Source organism: Actinia tenebrosa, unplaced genomic scaffold (assembly GCF_029948245.1).
Source record: "Actinia tenebrosa isolate PJP-AT-01 unplaced genomic scaffold, QUT_ActTen_1.0 PGA_scaffold7__59_contigs__length_16204524, whole genome shotgun sequence".
Taxonomy (NCBI): domain Eukaryota; kingdom Metazoa; phylum Cnidaria; class Anthozoa; order Actiniaria; family Actiniidae; genus Actinia; species Actinia tenebrosa.
In genome coordinates this window covers 7,864,710-7,886,248 of record NW_028292584.1, presented here as the reverse complement: position 1 = coordinate 7,886,248, position 21,539 = coordinate 7,864,710, and the positions used below count along the sequence as shown (strand labels likewise).

General features: G+C 41.2%; 1 protein-coding gene across 1 annotated transcript; it reads right to left on the bottom strand.

Annotated features, from left to right (window-relative positions):
- Positions 1-3,646: 3,646 nt before the first annotated feature.
- LOC148905462 (uncharacterized) lies at positions 3,647-20,458 on the bottom strand. The gene is made up of 10 exons (XM_089040564.1): positions 20,323-20,458; positions 10,476-10,702; positions 9,733-9,998; positions 8,463-8,647; positions 7,115-7,229; positions 6,796-6,991; positions 6,084-6,135; positions 4,802-5,035; positions 4,563-4,640; positions 3,647-3,837 (listed from the first exon to the last, which is right to left on the bottom strand). The coding sequence occupies exons 1-10, from the start codon at positions 20,456-20,458 to the stop codon at positions 3,647-3,649; spliced, it is 1,680 nt and encodes a 559-aa protein (XP_088896690.1).
- Positions 20,459-21,539: the final 1,081 nt, after the last annotated feature.

Here is a 21,539-nt window from a genome sequence, read left to right as displayed (position 1 = left end):
AAGAGGAGATAAGTAGATAAAAACTAGTGTGAGCTGCGTCGGTGTTTCTAATGAAACAGCAATGATAAAAGGTTAAATTTTACACCTTGAAAACATGAAAAAACTTACTAATGTTTCGGAAGCTAGTCCTTCGTCGGAGTAAAAGAGGAATAAGATGGTGAAATTTTGCTCGTTGGTCCAATTGTGTACTCCAAGTACTTTTTAAAACTTCTCCAAACAACCTTCTATATTAAATTTAGATTCATTAAAAGAAAATCCAACCTGTTGAGATGCCACTGTTAGATACTAATATTTCTTTCTTTCTTTTTGATTGATTGATTTCATTCATCCATAACGTCTAGGACGCATGCTTACACGAAATCGCAACAATTATATATATTTTTGAACACAAGGGATTAATGGCTTAACCAGCCTTAACACTTAATTTTATAAGTATTTATTTTCCTGTTAAAAAAGATTGATGATATAACAATTATGACTATCCATAACAAACATTTGGCCACCATTGTATGAGGTCATATTTTGTCTTACTTTCGTACAAAAAACATACTGAATTACGTAGAAAACCAAACTACAAGGCTGATACAAGACACAATTTATCTAGATATGTATGCTATGGTACGTATGTACATTTACCATTGACATGTTGGCAGGTGTATTGGCCCAGCCTGCATGGCATGTGCCAGGAAGGGTTGTGTAAACTAATCTATGGTTATTGGCTGGAATCGGAAATCTGTGACTATAGGAACTAGTCTTAATAATAATAATAATAATAATAATAATAATAATAATAATAATAAACAACCGAGAAAAGAAAGACAAAGAGAAGACGAAGAAGTATGGAGCACTTAGACTTGAGCTCACAAAACAACACCCAGGATACACGATCTTGCAAGTGAACCTCATTTTGGACGCTCTTGGAGGATGGTCTAAAGGGATGGAGCCTGAGATGAAGAATATCTTTGGAGCAAGATACAAAGATGTATTACTCAGAATGCAGAAAGCGGTATTAAGCTGCACAGTGAACATTGCAAGAACATTTAAATTAATCACATCTTAAGGACATTTCAAACATTCCAAGTATTTAAACTGCATCTTAAGAACATTAATAATTGGTTTTAAATGATTGTATATATTATTAATCCTGTCATGCTGGTAGGTTACGAAATTACGCCCTATCTAGCTTACCTAATTAGCATTCAAACGTGTTTACTGCTGATAATAATAATAATAATAATAATGCTTTTCTTTGAGATGCTAAGAGATCTCAAACTGGCTGATAGTACACCCCCATGGTTTTCTGATGTCAAACCCAAACCACTCTACAAATCAACTGACGCTGAAGCATACTGGGATGTACCTGTATATGCTGACCACATGTATGTACGATCTAACCGTGTGGACGCGCGTTTCATCGACCACAATAACAAGAAAGTACTCATGGTGGAAATGAGCTGTCCGTGGGTTAACAACCGAGAAAAGAAAGACAAAGAGAAGACGAAGAAGTATGGAGCACTTAGGCTTGAGCTCACAAAACAACACCCAGGATACACGATCTTGCAAGTGAACCTCATTTTGGACGCTCTTGGAGGATGGTCTAAAGAGATGGAGCCTGAGATGAAGAATATCTTTGGAGCAAGATACTATGTACTTATTGACTGAGTGGGAGGGCCGTACGGGAAAATATTTGGCTCGAGGTCATGTCGTACGGACCGAGCGCAGCGAGGTCCGTACAAATGACCGAGAGCCAAATATTTTCCCGTACGGTCCGACCTAACTCAGTCAATAAGCATTTTATCATATGACCCTCACGAAAATAGAAATAATTAAGAAAAAGAAAGCGCGCGGATTTGAGCAGGGCCGGACGGGTTTTTCCGGCCCGCTTACGTCAACTCGTCCGGCCCCCATCACGTGACTTTTTCCAATGGTTTTATTAGAGCGCGCGAGCAGGGCCGTACGGGTTATATGATAAAAAGATGTACTACTTAGAATGCAGAAAGCGGTATTAAGCTGCACAGTGAACATTGCAAGAACATTTAAATTAATCACATCTTAAGGACATTTCAAACATTCCAAGTATTTAAACTGCATCTTAAGAACATTAATAATTGGTTTTAAGTGATTGTATATATTATTAATCCTGTCATGCTGGTAGGTTACGAAATTACGCCCTATCTAGCTTACCTAATTAGCATTCAAACGTGTTTACTGCTGATAATAACAATAATAATAATTTTTTATTGAGTCCTCTAGCAGTATAAAACTGAATTAACGAACTTCATACAAAGGAAAATAAAACTAAGTTGATAAACTATTTACAAGCAATTGCTATAAAACTAATAAAAAAGCTTTTAATCTCTAAAAAATGGACAAAATGTGCATAAAATATAGTATATCTAAAGCGAAACGTATATGTTTATGCATAACATATTAAAATGTCTCGAAATATCTGACTAAGAACTAAGACAGCCGACAAATATTAGTTAGAAATATTTGAACATGAAAAAGTCCTGGCTTCGTACGCGTTTTGTTTAACATACACTGCGATCATAGAAAAGGTATTGTTTGTCCTTTCTAGTTCTTAGATTAATTGTAAGCGAGGTTTCATTTCTTGGTAGTAGGTTAAAAAGTGGATGGTCTTTTGCTGAATTAATTCTGTCTATGGCATGTATTGAACACATAATGAGGCTCTCCTGCCGGATAAAGTTTCTAGCTTAGACATCTTAAGAGACTCATCATAGCTCTCTGCAGAGAGATCAAACCTTTCGTAGATAAAAATTACGACTTCACTTACATAGTAAAGATAAAGAAGTATTCTTTATCCCAAGGTCAGGATTTATTTATACTCGACTACATTTACCCTTGAGATTTGACCAGGTGTATTGGCCCAGCCTAGCATGTGCAAGGGAAGATTTAGTAAGCTAATCTATATATTGTTATTAGCCGGAATCGAAAATCTGTGGCTGTTGGAACCAGTTTTCCTTGCAGACCGTTAATAGATAAAAAATTACCTTACTTACATAGTACAAATAAAGAAGTATTTTTAATCCTAGGGCTAGGATTTATTTAGACTCGACTACAATAAGACAACTGACAACAGTTATGTAGTGTTGTTCAGTTGATTCTTTCGCTTAGTGTGAATGACTAACTCTAGGAGTAACTTTTTTTATAGATCAGAATGAAAAAACTCTAATTGAATCTAATTGTAGATAGTTAGCTTTTTCATGTAATTGGCCATAACTTTGTATTTTCATATTTTCAATTCAGGGATGAAGATTCTTTCGAGGGAACCTAATAAAACTTATTGTATTGTAATTGAAACCACAGGAAGCCCAAACTCTCGTTTAAGAATACACGTACGGAAGGATAAAGTTCGTAATATCTTGTAAGGATAAAAAAATGTACGGTTCTCAAAGCGTGTCAAGCTTATACAGTTTGGACGTAAATACTGTCATGTTCTACAAATTTTTTGTTGTTCCTTGGAGTGAGTTTGATTGAGAAAATCCATGTTAATGTCGAATGCAAAAAAGGACAATTCTGTATTCTGTTTACAGACTTCTCCTGGGTGACTAATTTCTATTGTACTTTCTCGTTAATTATTCTTAATTTGATAATTTTCTTTATCTTATGACATGCATCTCCGTGTTTACAGGAAGTCATCAGCAATTGCATTTGCACCACTTTCTACTATATAAACGTAAAGCTCTTCGACTGTCATGTTTCCACAGTGCTCGTCCAAAATTACCAAGACAGGATTCTTTTCTCTTTCATCGTAATATGCAATGTCATGACTCGATACTCCTACTTTCCCAGCAAATGCCTTCCATTCATCTTTAGCTAAAAAAACACAGTACATAGATGTGGTAAATAATTTATTGTACGCAGACGAATTTTTGTAGTTTAAAAATACTGCTTTTGCCACTATCATGATCACAGTCACGATCAGCATCACTATCACCACCACCACCATCACCATCACCGTCACCCACACCATCACCATCACCATCATCACCACATCCACAACCATCACCATCAGCACCACCACCATCATCACCATCACATCATCATCACCACCACCATCATCACCACATCCACAACCATCACCATCAGCACCACCACCATCATCACCATCACATCATCATCACCATCAGCACCACCACCACCACCAACACCCATCACCACCACCATCATCACCATCATCATCATCAGCACCACCAACACCACCACCACCCATCACCACCACCATCATCACCATCACATCATCATCACCATCAGCACCACCACCAACACCACCACCACCCATCACCACCACCATCCACCATCGTCAACAACGACACCACCACCACCACCCCCCCCCAACGCCACCACCACCCCCACCCCCTCCACTATCACCACCACCACCACCCCCACCACCACCTCCACTATCACCACCACCACCCCCACCACCACCTCCACTATCACCACCACCACCACCTATCACCATCCACCATCCACCATCGTCAACAACGACACCACTACCACACCATTTTGATATCACCCCCAAGATGAAAAACTCGACTTGCCTGATAAGGCTCGTGACATGCATTGCTTCAAAGAATAATCCATGTTTCTAACTAAAAGTCTTCCATCACAAAGAGGACCTAAAGAGACGCAAGATGCCAGTGAAATTATAATAAAAACAAAAAATTAACAAAAGCGATTCTCAGAAAGACAAGGTTGTACATGCCACGTTAATAATCTGTCATGGACGGTCCCATAAGTCAGAAACGAAGAAGAAATATGAGATTCCCATTACACTAACCTGTCATTCCACTTGGAAGCACATTCCTTATTTCCCTTACGATATCATCTCTTTCATTGCTTTTCAAGTAAGAGCAGCATTCTCTACATCTTACCACAATGTCATCCCTAGGATTATTCATTGAATGCTTGTCTAGCTTTAGTAAATTTGCAACTTTGAAAGCAGCTTCATTGGCGTCAATCGTTGCAAGACTTAAATCTTTAAAACAAATCTCCAGCTCTTTGCAAGGACCAGCTAAAATTGGAAACAGGTGTAAAGTAAATCGTAAGGAAAAAAAAGTGATGAAGCGAGTGAGATGGTGGGTCAGGGAGTTAAGCGAGTAGTAAACGAATCAAAGAATTAACAAATTGACATCAGATTTTCAGTGTGGATTTTGATCCGCATACTACTTTGACAATGTGATGGCGAAATTTATTGCCAATAAGAGGACAGACACATAAAAATCTGATGTCAATTTGTTTTTTACAATAACAAAAACGATAAAACTTCTCATTTTTAGCGATCAAAACAACCAACGGAAAGAGCGCGCGCTGGTTGACGTCAGCTTTATCTGTCTGTCCTCTTATTGATGATAAAAAATAACCAATCAGCGCGCGAGAAATTTGTAAGTTATTGTAAATAAAAAAAAAATTATTCGTAGTCACCATCAGAAGTTGAGGTTCTCCTACGAAAGATTTGTTTCCGTTTTCATAAGAAGATAAAACTTGGGAAATACATTTCAAAAGAAAAAAAAATTGTATACATAAATGAAAGATAAGGGGTGGAAACGAAAGGAAAAAGAGAGTGGCCCGCAACAGTAATATGTATCCAATATTAAAGCAATATTGTCTTCATGCTCAATGTGAGGAGTTCTAATTATGAACCAATGATTGTCAGAATGACAAGTAGTTCATCTTCATCTCATCTTGACCTCAATTTCGTTCCATTGCTTTGTGGTCCATGAAAAAAGTCCGTGGCATGTAGTCCCCCCCCCTGGTTGCAGCTATATTTAAGAATATGGCTGTGAAAACCTGTTCGTAGATCAATGGAGACCTTTTTTTTCTTTCGCCCCTTAAAAGAAGAACCACACTGAGCGGTAACTCAGAAAATGTATAAAGAACTCATCTGAAATGTTTCTTATTGCTATTTTCGCCAGGAAAAGGGATGTTAATGTTGAGAAATATGTACAGTTGCTTGTAATCGACGATGCTATAATTCGTGTTTTTTATATACTTGTCTACAATTGTCTAATTAAGGTATCTCATTTGGTTCCGACAAAAAAAGAATCAAATAAGGTGTATACCTGATGGACCTGGAAGGGCATAGTCCGGTCGCGATTGTAGTTCTACTTCAACCTATAAAAAAAGGACAATATTATTTAAAAAAATGGTATTTTTAACTTTACAAACTGATATATTTCATTATGCTTATTTTCAACATGATTAATTTCCCCGTGTATCCCTTAAAGGTGGTGTTACACGGGAGAACTTGCAGCACCGATTTTTCGCGCAACGCTGTTGCACGAAAAATCGCGATCGTTGCCGTCTAAAAGTTGTTTCCGTGTAACATGTCGCAAAAAATCGATACACAAATGGCGCAATAGCGTTACACGAAAAATCGGCGTTGCAAGTTGTTCCGTGTAACACCACCTTAATAAAGCCCGTTTCATGTTTCTACAACTTAAACCGACTCCAGACGTCTGGCGTTTTGGCTTTGAACTTTAATCGTGAGCGATAAATATTCCCACGATTCCACAGCCTATTTTCCAAATATGACTATGGAGCCGCGGAAATATCTTTCGCTGGCGATCGGAATGACTAGCAATGTACTCGGCCAACCGTAAATTTGATTGTCGGGAGCCAAAACGCCAGACGTTTCAAGGAGTCAGTTAGGTTACAGAAACTTGAAACAGGCTGTAAGTGAGAATTAAAATGATAATTATAAGTAGCAAGCAGTCAATCAATCAATCAATCTATCAATCAATAAATTAACAATATTAACAATAATTTTCATACCCTGGAAATAGTTTTTCTTGAGTTTTCTATTCTCTCAAGTTTGGCTTGGTCAACAAACAATTTGCACAAACAATCTGTGGCATGATCTTTGCTTGGCAAGAATTTTATAATCAATGCGCTGTCATTTTTGCTGCTCTTTCCGTCTCTTATTTTGAGAAGAGGAAGTTCCTTTCTGCATATCTGATTGGCGAGAAACCTTTAAGAAAAGTTAAATTTGACTTAAAAAAGAAAGTACACTAAACGAAACTGAATAAAGACTGTGGATTGGGAGAGGATACTGGATCAAAAACGAAAAAGAAAGTGTTAGGTTTTTCCTTACCGCAGAAAAAATTCGTCTTCTGTTCTATTTTGGTAGCTTCCTTCTACCCTAGGGTACGCTTTGTCATTTGGCCTCATCGGCTTATCACCAGTAGACAAAGCCAGTAGAGTATAGCCTTTATTGAAAAAGAAAAAGAAAAAAAGAAAAAGAATCAAAGAGGTTGTCTAACTTATACTAGACGGCACACAATAAATCCTTGCAAAAATTAAAACAACTAAATATTGCTAAATTGTATAAAATCAGGGGAACCAGTGATTTGCTAATGAGCCCTATCCAGGAATTATTCACAAGAAACTATCGATGTGGAAAATTAGAAGAAGGAAATGGTTTACATACCAAGTTATTACTTATTACTTATCGTAAAGTGCTTAGAATTAGTGGATAAGCGCTATATTAAAATCCTTTGTTTAAATAGTATACTTTTAAACATTTTTTTGATTAGTATTCTTTTCAAAGTAGCTGTTTATGATTGTGCGCACATGATATTGTTTTTTTCGTTAACCCAATTATTATTTTTTAGTACTGCAGTACAAGGCCGGCCCAATAAAAAAGGCCCATCGCATAATTTCAAACGTTCTAAAACCATGATTTATACAAGCTTTTAAGCATGTAAGATGCTAATACACCCATTTTCAAAATTACGCTTCCTAGACAGCTCCATATTTCGTCTGGATCCGTAGTTTTGGGTTCCGTCAGTCAAAGTTGCCGGAAGGATCGAGTTCAAAGAAATTCCCTTAACAGTCGACAGGCATTTTTAAAAAGTTGCTATACAATCAAGCCTACGATCGAATACTGATTATTGAGAAGAATTCAGTACGTATCAACAGTTCTTCCTTATTGGGAATAAACCCAACAAATCGATAACCTTGAAGATCAGGCATGAAAACAAACTCAAATATATTTATTGAAAGGCATTTTCTTAAACTTTTTAATATTTCGATTAACGTACGTTTTTGATTGGTTGCTCATTTCAAGCGTGTGAACGATTGTCTCTGATTGATTGAGGGGGAATTTCTTTTACAGCCAATCACACGCGCTCTCTAGCGATTGTGTCTGTCGCGACGAAGAAGGTTTTAGTGGATGTCAATCACAAGGGGTTTCCATAACGTTGTCGGAAAACATAAAGCTATGAGGGCACGTGCCTATAGAATGTCATGGAAACGCCTTGATTGTCGTCCACCAAAAGCTTCTTCGTCGCCACAGAAACACTCGCTAGGGGGCGCGTGTGATTGAGAATGGCTGTAACTCAGCCCGTGCCAACTTTGATTGACGGAAGCCAAAACTCCTGACGCCTGAAGCCGTCTAGGTCGCGTAATTTTGAAAATGGGTGCAATATCTGGTCTTTCACCTTTAATTTTGACCTCGGCCTGTTGATGGTTGGGAGCACAAATCAGTGTCGTCGTCAGAGACTCGGCAATATGAGCGGTGGGTTCTTTGTATACTCCAAAACAGACATCTTGAGGAGGCGTGAACAAGTACCGAGACAACTGACGTATCTTTTTCATAGGAGGTTCATACATCCAGACCCAACACCTTGAAAAAAATAAAACTGTTATGACATAAAGCGCGACATTTTCAGAACAAATTGACTAACATGTACATTGAAAAATTAGCATCACACGAAAAATGCTTTTAGGTTAGAACTTTAAGGCTTAAATTTGAAACGGTAGTTCATCTAATAGGGAAGATTATAGCTCAATGAACGATTGCGCTCCCTAAATAGTAGATAGTTACATGGTATTGCTTTCAAAGAATTGCCTTCAGTACTACAGAAATTACAAAATCACTGGATCAGACTGTGATATTAGGTCAGCAGATATGCCAAGATTCGGAACAGCCGTTGCCGCTTTCTGTTAAATACTCAAAGTCAATGAATTTAAAGGAAAGCTTTAAAGTTTATCCCGTATCTAGATAAATCGATTGTATATTTTCTTTAGTCGGATCTGATTTGCAAAGTTTGTAAATGGAACAATTAACGAGTTACATATTAAGCTGTGATTTCATACATATTTTGATCCACAGCTTCCATGGAAAAGTCTTTTTTGTCCTTTTTGTCTAAACCTAGCGTTCTGATTGGCTGAGCTACTAGCTATTAGTGATAGACCACTAGTAGTGAAAAGTGCCTGTTTTGGAAACCAAAATAATGGCGGTCAACTCGCTAGCCTGCAGAGCAGGCGTTCTTGTGATGGGTTTAAGGAAGAATCGGAATTTTGGGGTTCCTGTTTCAACTACGTTTCTTCCCCTTCGCTTTCTTTTTTGCTCGGTTTCAATTCTCGCTCGTTCCAAATTTACAGAGTTCCCCTAAAACCCGTTTTTTCCCCAAACCCACAAGAACTTCTGCTTTGCAGGCTCTCAACTTGCATTTTTATCTTATTTTCAAAATTGCTTGCATACATTTACTTGTAATTGGCCGATAGACCTTTTTAAAGAAAGGATAGGATAAGGAATACAACTTCAATTTCATTATGAAATCATTGTGCATATATATATTTAATAACTAAGTCACGATCTCTCACTTCCTCACAAAATGAGTATTCATTTGACATAGATTTTTATTTCTAGTGGAAATTAAATTAGGGATACACCTTTTTGCAGAAGGTGTATTTGCTATTGCTTACCCAGAGAAATGTTGTACTTGCAGCTCAATAAAAGAATCGTCCTCAACATAAGCAATATGATCCGAAATATCTTGCCACTCGTGCGGAGCATCCATAGTCAGTACACGAACATTTCCAGTCGGATATCCCTCGGGATACGGGTGTGGTAGTTTAATCTTTACGGGAATTGTAAAATTAACGCCATCAAAGCCATCGATTAAAATAATTGGACAAGGATACGCAGTCATGCCATCAAGGATGTCAATGTGACCTGGTATCAACAACAACTGAAGAAAAAAAAGTCTTATTAACTTTTCCTCCAGGAAACCTAACTAAACTCATAACAGACAAAAGATGTGACTTTATGGGTTGTCAGGATGGTATGATCAGTAAAACGTTCGCCTACCACCTCTGCGGTCCCGTCGCCCCACGTGAGCTTAGTTGGTTGGTTCTGTTTTTGAGTCCGAGGAATTTTCTGGCTTTTCGGTTTTTTCTCTTTCCCCTCACTCAAATCAACCCTTAATAATTCAAACTGGTTAGAGCAGTGCTCTGGTGTCATGCATGCATGGACTGTTTAGCGGCTGCCAAAGTCCAACGCTTTTAGTTCGACCCCGTTTAGTTTTGCATGCCACTGCTGTTCTTGCGGTGGTATTTTTTTATTCGGCTTGCAAACATTCGAAGATTCATTGAACATCTTATCGTCTGTTCCGTCAGGAAACGTAACTGTAGCAACATTACAAACAGAAAAACTTAATTCAACAAACCTTTAAGGATCCAATGTAAGTCTTGTCAACAGCTCCTTCAGGAAACTCCAATGTCACATCCTCACATACAGATGATCTTACGACGCATCCTTTGTCTGTGACTTCAAACGTATCTGTGATGGGTCTGGTAACAACTGCAAGAGCTGTGCACCCTTTGATCATGATTTCTACACGAATGTACGCTGAATTAAAGTGTTCACGTGCAAGCGGGATGTCTTCTCGTATTTCTAAAGATTCGTAATAACGAAATTATTAAATATATATATTTTTAAAAAATCTGTAAATTTAAACCGTTTGTGTATGTGTAGTTTGAAGAAAACACAGCACAGCACAGCAAAGCAATGCGTTGCAAGACAAAGCGAAATTGAGCTTGCTAAATACACCAAACCAAGCAAATCCAAAAGAAACAGAACTTCTCTTTAACGGATCAAGCTTAGGCAATTAAGAGCGACTTTCTGTGAGAGTCGACCAAACATCGGCACAAGTCAAAAAATCGATTTCGCTCATATTTTGTTTTGAGATAGCCCTTAGTGTAAAATAAATCGAGGTGTTGTTAGTTTTGAAAAAAAAATTTTTTCCTCACGAAATTTACGAAAATAGATTTCGCCCAAATGCAGGGGGAAAATGACCGACGAGGTCAAGGAATTTAGTACAAAAATAAGCGTATCCTATACCTAAACTACTTAACAATTTTTTCGGTTGGTACTTTTTACCGAAGGAATAGGTATTCCTCTTGCTTTTCGTTGTATTTATTCTAGAATATTTGGCGATTTAAGATTCGAAAAAAATTTTCTACCGTGTACACTTTTTCCAAAGTTTAAAAATGCAAATTAAGGCCTTAAAATACTGCTTATAAAAACTATGTGCGGAGATACCAAATTATTCAAAACCTACACCCAGAGGATTATTTAATGTATTTCTATCGGATTCCACCCCCCCTCTGCCATACATTGTGAACGCAGCCTTTGTCACCATTGACAGAATTAGTTCATGAGAATTCTATTTGGTTAATGGATGCGGAGGGGTGTCAATTTATGACGCAAGATGGTACTTTATACCGACCGGAAATGGAACACCTGCGCATACAAAGTGCATGTGAATCCCTTGGTGAGGACTTCTCAGACGAGGTCCTCAGCTCTCGTAGTTTGGACTTCTTAGCGGCCAAAAAGAGAAACGGGTGGAAATATACTTTGGATACGGATACTTTGGGATGAAATTTGCACCGTTCCTTTAGAAATCCTCAAAGAATTCGTAGAATTCCTCCGTGGAAAGTGTCAAGTAATATTCGCCGGAGATCCATGCCAGCCTCCTCCAATAGCCGGAGAGATGCCCCACGAATGGCTAAAGGGGTTCGTAGACCATGCGGAGGAAATCAACACCGACTACCGCAGTAAGGATCAAGTAAGAAACCTGAAAGCGGAATTAAGGGGCCTTAGCGATGCCGAGCAATGCAAGACGCTGCGCAAACGCGTACGAGCGAAGAAATACGAGGACTTCCTTTACACGTGGCATCCAAAGGATCTGGTGCTGAGCAGCAAACGCGCAGCACAGTCTCGCATACAAAAGGATTTGCTAAATATACACCGAGAGCGCTTTCCTACGCATCCCGTACCTGTTTGCTACAAACCCCACGACCCCCGCATGCAAAAAAGAGACGTCTGGGTACCTGGTACCGACATCCAACTGCAGAACGCAGTAACGCACGATAAAGCCTGGGTACCCATAGAAAAGGTGGAAAAAATAACCAGCCATCCAGACTGGCGCTTAGGCTATTGTATGACAGTCCACAGCGCGCAGGGGCTTACCATAAAAGAAACGCTGTGGATCATAGACCAGCGGCTGTGTTGGAGCAACCTTATCTACACCGCCGTAAGTCGTGTGAAGTATGCCAAACAGTTGAAAAGAGCCTGGGGTCCGCAGCTGCGTTACGATAAGACGCCAGAGGACGTAGCCAAAGAGAATATCGCCAAGAAACTCCTTCGCTACAAGCGGCACGACGAAGAAAAAAATATGACGTTCGACCTATGCGTGGACGACGTCTATGAGAAAGGGGCAAGGTGTGCCAAATGTAACATACCTCTACTATGGAGGTTTGACCCAAATGACGATCAGCAGTTCTCCGTGGATCGCATAAATAATAAACGCGGGCATTGCAGAGGCAATGTAAGACTGACATGCCTAGAGTGCAATCGGGCGCGCGGTGCTGCGCTACTCTGAGTCTTTGGGGACTATGAGCAGCTCTTCCTTGACAAATCCACGACTTGGGCCATCTAGGTAATACAGCACGGGTTGCCCTTCCTTGGTGACGGACTTCGAGATCTCATACGTTTCCAAAGACCAGTTAGGATCCGTGGCTCTCTTACTACCGCCTTCGAGTTCCCCCGGCTGATAGAGGTATCTGACCACTATGTCGCGGGGTAGCTTTTTTTCCTTCAGTCCGACCGCCCTCGAACTTCTGACGTAGGACTTATGTTCCACGTGTTTATTTTTTATGGCGTCCTTGGGTTTCATTCCCGTAGCCCTGGCCGCCTCGTTGTTCAAAGCCGCGACGACCTGGGGGAGTCTTTGAGTCCATTCCCTGTTGCGTTTGGAGGGATCTTCCAGCTCTTTCCAATACTGGTATCCAAAGAGACGCTCGGCCAGGGTCTTATTGAATCTTTCGACGATGCTCTGACCCCTGTGGTACTCAGCTTCGGCTCTCCTAATCTTAGTGTCGTGGTCTTTCAGGGTCTTAGTTACCACGCCCATGAACTCTGTCCCCGCATCCACTTGCAGCAGCTTAGCCCATTTCAAAACGCGCTTATAAATCCTACCTAGGGCTTCTGCGACTTACCCAGAATCCTTGCTGGTTATGGGTTCGGCGTCCTTATATCTGCTTGCGATATCGACTACGGTCAAAGCGTATCTATAGGTCTTTTTTCTCACCTTATCGTGCGGTAAGAAAAGCAAATCCGCCTGATGAACCTCATTGGGGGTATTTACGGTGAAGCTGGGCCTGGGAACGTACTTAGGCACGGGAAGATAAACCTGCCAGAGGGTTTGTTTTCTTAGCCAGTTCTTAACCGTTTCGTCTGATACCCTGGCCGCGGTCGCGAGTTTCTTGATGGCCGACGCTCCTCTCCAATAGCCTTCAGGCCCATAGTAAATCCTTTTGAGTTTGTCCTCTACGCGGCCCATTATATGAATTCCAAAACAAGATTGATCTTACGTCCGTTGAAATCCACCGTCTTTCCGTCCACCTTAATGGTGATGTTTATGCTTTCTACTAAATGAGACAAGTCATAGCTCAAAGAAATGGGAGTGTATTCTACTGGGTCAAATGGATTACCTTTGGGCAGAAACTTGGACATAAGAGAAGACTTTTCCCCATTGCTGTAACTATGAACCAAGTCGCAATAGACTTCGTAAGAGGATGCGACTTTCCATTTTACATCATATGTATTACCGCTATTTATCGTGGTACTAGTAAGGCCCAGGAGTTCTACCAATGAACTGTCCTTTAGATTAGCGCTACTACTATTTTTCTTGAATTTCATTTCATGGGGTAATCCTGTGGTAAGAGTATATTCATGCTTTGCTAGCTCCTTAGCCAGTGTTATTGGGGTGTAATGGGAATCTGGTATTTTTGGTTTGGTGCCGGAAGTTCCGATGACAAAGCCATTAATTAAATTATACCAAGAATTGTACAAAGAGCAACTAACCAACCGAACCTTACAGGCTTTGATGGGAGGATTCAGATAAGTAGTAAAGTTATTCTTGTCGCTTTCCAAAAAGACGATCATGATATTAGATACGCCAAGGCCACGCCTCCCGCCAGCCCTGCGATGCCAACAAATACCAATTCATTGTCTTTTTGTTTTTTAGACGGTTGGTAGTAATCCTTAAACTGAGGCTTTCTTAACCTAAAGTCGGGATGCGCCTGCGCATAGAGCTTAAAGGCGTAGTCTGTATTTTCGAAGTTCTTATCCGCCTGCATTTTGTCTTGGTAGTTCTTGTCCAACCAATCCCTGTAAGCTTGTCTTTTTTCATTCCAAGCTGCAACGTCTCGCTGATATTTCTCCAGCGCTAAGTCGTGCCTTTTCCTCTCAGCGGCTAATTCTCCGCTTTTGTCGCCTCTAACTAATCTATCCAAATACTGACCACCATAATTAGCTCCAGTGAATGCTAAAGCTGCAACAATTCCGCCTACGACCACGCTAGCCATTTATATTAGACGCAAGCAAAGCTTACGTCGTCGGCAGGTACTTTTCCTTCCGTAGGTAATCCTTTAGCATGATAGCCCCGCCAACGGCAGCGGTCATCTTAGCAAAATTAGCGAAGCTCTTGCTTGGGTCTTCAGTAAAGTCTTCTTTGAGTACTTTCTTACCTACCCAACCAATACCCGCAACGATGGAAGTAATAATGGCTGCTTCTTCAACAGTTTTCAACAACGCGGTCGACATTATATTACAAAGCGAGAAGGTTATTCCATTTCAGGGATCTTACTTTTTCTAACAGCCGGTTCCACAGGTGCGTGCACGGGTGCGCGATATGTTGGTGGTTCTACCTTTTTCGTTGCCCGCCATTGTAAGTAGAGGCTGCCTGCTGCTATAGCAACTCCCAACGCGCCAATTACGTAGCCCGGATTAATAAAGGATTCCTCTTCTTTCTCTTCCACCTTTTCCTCTTTTTTTGCCTTGTTCTTTTTATTCATCTCCGCGAGCTTCTTCCCCGCGGCAACTCTGCCTGGAGATTTAGCCTTGGTAATCTTGGTATCTTCTACGGGAGCCTTTTCTGGTTGTTCTTCGGTGCCGCTCATCTTATATCTAAGGACTTGAAGGACTTGACAAGTAACTTAATAATGACTTAACGGCGACTTAAGGACGACTTGACTAAGTACTTGAGAATGACTTGACTAAGTACTTGACAACGACTTGACAATTACTTAAGGACGACTTGACTAAGTACTTGACAACGACTTGACTAAGTACTTGAGAATGACTTAAGTAAGTACTTGAGGTGACTTGACAACGACTTGACTAAGTACTTGAGGTGACTTGATCAGGTACCTCAGCAAGTGCTGCCTGGAAGACCTTTTCGACTTCTCTGTCCTTCTTGAAGTCCTTCCAAGACACCAGTACCTCCTTCAAGTCAACGTGCTGAGCTACGTGCAAAGCCGCAGAGGCGACTGCCATTAACTTACCGCACTTCAAAGACAACCACCCGCAGGTTATCTTAAGTTCTTGGGCGATGACATAGTCCTCGCTTATGTCCTTCCGCAGTTGCTCCACGTCGTCTATGGGCAGCGCAAGTCCAAGCAATTTAGTTGCAAGTCGGATAGCGGAGTCTGCTACGGCGTCCGTGGTCTTACTTGCAAGGGCGGCCTCATACCTTTTATGGAACTTCTTTACTTCCTCCTCTGACAACTTATTAACCTGCTCATGGGTAAGTTCCTTACCTATCATTTCTTTACACTTCCCCGAAGACACAAGGATGTTAAGTTGTTCCTTAAGGTTACTTTCGTTTAGCTGTGTGGGGACTTCATCTAAGAGCTGCTCAATGTCCATATACATTAGGAATCATAGATTCCAACCGTGTAGGGAAACCTCAAAGAGAAGATCATCTTGGAATGTTGGTGCGTTTTTAAATGCCGCATGTATTCGTGTAACTGTTCCTTGGATATCTCACCGCCGTAGTCGCTTAAGATGGTTTCCAGATCAGACTTGCTCGGCGTATAAAATACGACAAGTGAACCTATGTTTTCCCTGAAGGGCTTAGAGACACTGGTAAGCTGCTGGGAAAGCAACCAAACGCTAATATTGTCATGCCTACCGCTGAAGGCGAGCTTCACTAATTCGGAGGTGCGTCTTTTTACGTCGTCCCCGCAGGCGATGTCATCCAGTATGAGCAAGGTTTGCGTATTCTTGGGGAATTGTTTGTGCCAAAACTTAAGATGTCCAGATAACTCATTAGGATCTAAGATATCCACAAAGAAGTCGTCATCTTTCACTCCTATGCCTTCCCAGGTGCGGTTATTCACGTAGGTGGGGCATAATAGCACTACGTAGTCGAAACGGTATCTAAAGGGTCCTAATAGCTGCTCCACGACGAACTGGGTCTTTCCGCAGCCGGTGGGTCCTACTATCAGAGCATTGCAGGGAATATGGTTCGGATCCATTATATATACGATGGACCCAGTGGACGCAGTAAGAAGGATTGCCGGCGACGCAAAAGATAAAAGAGACACCATAGAAATGCAAAGGGAGGAGATAGACCGGCTGAAAGAGCGCGTGCAGGAATTGTACGATGAAATGTGCGGCCTGAAGCGCGCGGAAAGGTTTGGTGCGCTGATAACAATGGCCGGCTGGGCTAAGGAGTCCGTTAAGGACTTCATGCGATATCCGCTGTAGAGCTGTTTAAAAGACACTTCAGAATGTTAAGTATAAGGTTGTTAAATTGTTAAAGATATATGCGTGTGCTGTTTAAAAGACACTTCAGAATGTTAACTATAAGGTTGTTAAATTGTTAAAGATATATGCATGAGTCATTTAAAAGATGTCTTAGAATGTTAACTATAAGGTTGTTAAATTGTTAAAGATATATGCATGAGTCATTTAAAAGACACCTAAGAATGTTAAAGATACTACTTTTCTTAAGAAAGAAATAACCTTATTCTTAGGTGTCTTTTAAACAGCATACGAGACATCCTTAACAATATAATAACCTTATACTTAACATTCTAAGACATCTTTTAAATGACTCATGCATATATCTTTAACAATTTAACAACCTTATACTTAACATTCTAAGACATCTTTTAAACGCAGCTGTATGCTCCCGTAGACCTGTTTTAAAAGATGTCTTAGAATGTTAACAATAGAGTTAAAAATACGTTATATGGTGGTTAAGATACACTTAAGTATAAATAAACTGTTCAATGTGTAAAAAGGTGTTCAGCACCAAACAAAGACTACAATACCACGTTCGTCGTGGCGTTTGCACAAAGAAGCCAATTAGTAAAGTTTGTAAGGATTGCGGTAAGGAATTCAGCACCGTTCAAAAGATGCGACAACATCAAGACAAACGCATTTGTGGGCTTTGCAAGGACTGTAATAAGGAATTTCCTAACACCTCCGAGCACCTGAAAAGGGGCGTCTGTGAACAAAGCAGACAGTGTAGTTTCTGTAATAAGATACTAAGCAGTCGTCAACGTTTACAGACGCATCGGAAAACACATGAAGTCAACTATCGATTTCTCTTTGGGAGCTACGACTTGGAAGGCGTGGATTGCTACCAATGTGCGGATTTGATGAGTCGCTGCCCGCATAAAGAGGATTACTTAAGGAATCGCATAGATTACCATAAGAAGATAGTCCGTACTTTCCCCTCTTTCGAACGCGCCGAAGGCGTTCCGTGGACTAAAAGGGAGTATTGGAGGCAAGAGTGCGATCGTTGTGGTTGTGTTAGAGAAGAGGAACATATCTTCAACTGCCTCGACAAATAAACGTCCTTAACAATATAACAACCTTATACTCAACATCCTGAGACCCTTTTAGAATGGGGTTTGTGCAAAGAGTCTCAAATCCTGATCTTATTTTTCTTGTTGTTTGTTAAGTATCATCAAAACAACAAGAAAAATAAGGACCCCCTTTAAAGGTATATGCTAGCCTACTTTGTGGCATTTCTGGGAGGATTCCTAATCGCCCTTTCAATATATGGACTGTATTACGTGCGAACTACCAGCCGATTGCATTACGCCCCCAAAACCGCGTAAAAAATACACCTGCCTTCATTGCGGCAAGGTATTTCTTGAAGGATCCTTTGTGGGGCATTGGTGCTCCGCGGATCCTAAAGCGCAGCGGACCCTATTAGACGTCATTACGAATGCAGAGGACTCTCAGGCTCATACTTAACCACGTCAAATACCCACCTGCCATCCCTCTTACCATGACTCATAACATGGGTAACGTCCTGCCCTTCGATGGCGTACCTTATCCTATCGGGCGCCCAAAGGGTGTATGTTCTTTTTTTATTCTTTAAGACCAAGCGCAGGCGGTCCAAGTCTTCAAAGACCACATAATTCTTTATCTCATAAATCTCCCCCACCTGCAAATCGCGCCAGTGTGTTTGTATAAACTTTAACTCGTTAAATTTATCCTTGTCCATATATTCTATGAAATATCTTTAAGTGTGTTGCCAAAGTCTCCGAGGTTTTAAAGCCCTTACAACACCACCTGCAGGGAATTCGTAGGTGTTCAGCATACGCAGTGATCTCCCTGCAGATTTCGTCGTAGTCGCTGCTTATGAGCACCTTATAGCCGTTTTCTTCATACCTCTGTAAGAGTAGTTGCTGATCCTCAGATAACCTGCCATTGCCTTTCGGGGTCTTTAGCTCTATGCAGAATCCACAGTAATGTGTATGCGCATTCAAGATCATTAAGTCGGGTTGACCGCGTTGATATCCTTTCTGCCAGCACTTTATACGTTTACCGTCCGAATCCTGCAGTTCACCTAGACCGGGGGCTATGAGCATTTGGGGGTAAAACCTGCGGATGTAGTCCACCACCTTTTTATGTAGGTCAAACTCATTTTCTATTTTGAATACCAACTTGTTTGGACCGTCAAAGCGCCTTTCATATTTACCTGTTTTCCTTAGCGCGGGAAGGACTTCTTCGAAGACCCAATCCTGGAACTTTACTGCCTTTGGCATCTTCGAACTACATATCAGCTGATACAACCCAGGTTCGGAAATGAACACGGAATGTGGATGCATAGTAGAAGGGGCACGATTCGTTACCCTTAACTCACTCAGCCTTTTCTGGTACTTCTCAGACACGTGGTCACTAATAGCCTTTTTGGTGTTCTCGTATTCCAACGCCAAAGCCACCTCCTTCGCTTTGAAGTACAAAGTTTCGCCTTGCACTATGCATTGCAGTTTGGTTTCGTTGTTTTGGAATACGCGAAGCATTGTATATCTAAGAAATATTTTAACCTTAATAGGCAACACTCTTTAGTTGATTCATTTCCACGCTCAGTTGCGCGTCTGAGACGACGAAGATGTAGCAGTTTATTTTGTCAGCGTCCTGCGCGTCAGTGTTTTTGGTGCGCTTGATCTCCAATGTTATGCCGTCCTGCGTATTTACTAAACGTAAACCCTGACCATGTAGGTCTTCGTCGTTAATGGTGCGCATGTCAATCCATAACGCGTACTTATCCTTAAAGAATTCCTCGGGGCTAATTTGGTCGCCAAACTTACGCTTTGCCTCCCTGTAGACGTCTTCAGGTTTTATTCCCTGGGAGTAAACCTTGTTTGGAACGCCGTTTATGTTTACCCCCACGTTAGTAATGTTGGGGTTGTGAAAGGCTTCGGAGTCGCGCTTACCGGCTTCGTAGGGTTTGGCAAACACCAACATCAACCCCGTAAGACTTCTTCGGGGGAGGTTAATGCTTTGATTGATAACCTCATCCGTCTTATCCAAGAAGCTAAATGTCTTATACATTACTACGTGGTCGTAAAGGAATGCCTTTCCGGAGCTGTATTCCATGCCAGCGCTGCGTGCCAGCTCTTCGCTGTACACGGTCTCATAGTGTAGCTCTAAGTTGGTGATAGAATAGTGATGAATACTTCCGGTAAGTGCTGTCCCGGATGCGTCCATCTGCAAGATGTTTGTGGTATCCGCTAGGGTTACTTCAAACTGTAACTCGGATAACTGTCTGGGGTAATACACACCGTGATTCGTAATCACCTCGAAGTCCAGTGGTATGACATACTTAATGCCATAGGCGGTCTTTATTCGCTTTGCGTCTGCTACTGCCGTTGCGTCACCAGAATCCGTAGGTTGTGTCTTAGTATCGCTGCGAACCTTACGTAAGATAACGCTGCCAATTCCCTGCTCTATCTTTTGTGCGCGGTCAAAGACCGTCAACCATAGGTCCTTATAGGTGGTGTATAAGTCGTACCTATTTAAGTCCAAAAGGGATTCCCCGGCAAACTTGATCCTCATCTTAGAGACCAAGTTGCGGCCTGCGTTATTAACGACGTAAGTTTCTAATTTCGTGCTTGGTTGTATTGCTAGGTCAAACCTTAACGCCAGGGTGCCAGGAACCAACACTAGGTTATCCGTTAGACGGGGCACGCCCACATACAGCGTCTCCCCTGGCTTTGCGCTAGAAGGTGTGAATGTGACCCGATGAAAGGTGCGTTCTGCTTTCAGCCCGCCAACCTGCTTAGGTAATACGTTGGGATTTAACTTTGAGCTTATCATATATAATGGAAGTAGAAGGAACGGATTTTGATCCCCTTACCGAAGAAGGTCAAGTTGATATTAATGACGAAGAATACGAGTCTTTGCTTCCTGATGACAACGTAGACAAACGAGGCCTCTTCGACAAGCTAACACGCAAGTATGGCAGCAGGGCCCGCAATGCTATGCGTTCTTTGAGAGATAAATTCAAGTCTAAGAACCCCCACACACCCATTCCAGAGTACTTACAAATGGAAACCCTTGGCGTGCGGTCGGACTTAACAGCGGACATCATCGAGGACCTAAGGGAGCGATACCCAAGCCTAAACCTGGCTCTTTTGGACATCCAAATAGGAGACAAAGGGCAAGTTCAAGTTAGAGAATCGGGTAGGGAAAAATGGCACAATCTGTATCAAAGGAAGAATTCCCACCTGCTTAACAACCAGCTTCCAAAAGGAGTCACAAATGCGCTTGGAACGCCCAACTTGACGATGCTAAGCACTTTGACAGAAAAGGAAACAGAAGCTGCTCAAATGGCCTTCCGTAGAGGTATTTTGAACCCTGCCACTAAAGATGCCCTCAGATCCGCAATCAGACTGCAAGAGAAGCACCGGGTAAGACTTGAACAATTAGAGACCGTCGAAGAGGAAAAAAGCAAACAACTTAAAGAACTTCCAAAAGATAGCGACGCGACTGGAGGCTTAATGAGATACTTAGAGAAAATAAGGACTGAAAGGGAAGCACTTAAGAATGAAATACAGGAAAATAATATAACCATCGATGACCTTACGCGACAACTTGATGACGTAACCAAGAAAGAAGGCGGTCTCGTCAGTCACTT

Bases quoted from the DNA above. Each gene is read 5' to 3' on its own strand.
- LOC148905462 (XM_089040564.1), bottom strand. From the start codon at position 20,458: ATGAGGATCAAGTTTGCCGGGGAATCCCTTTTGGACTTAAATAGGTAC. The intron at 7,230-8,462 runs GTGAAAGACCAG...TTTTCAATAAAG, and splicing joins GGCCGAGGTCAAAATTAAAG to GCTATACTCTACTGGCTTTG. The intron at 4,641-4,801 runs GTTAGTGTAATG...GCGTCTCTTTAG, and splicing joins GCTTCCAAGTGGAATGACAG to GTCCTCTTTGTGATGGAAGA.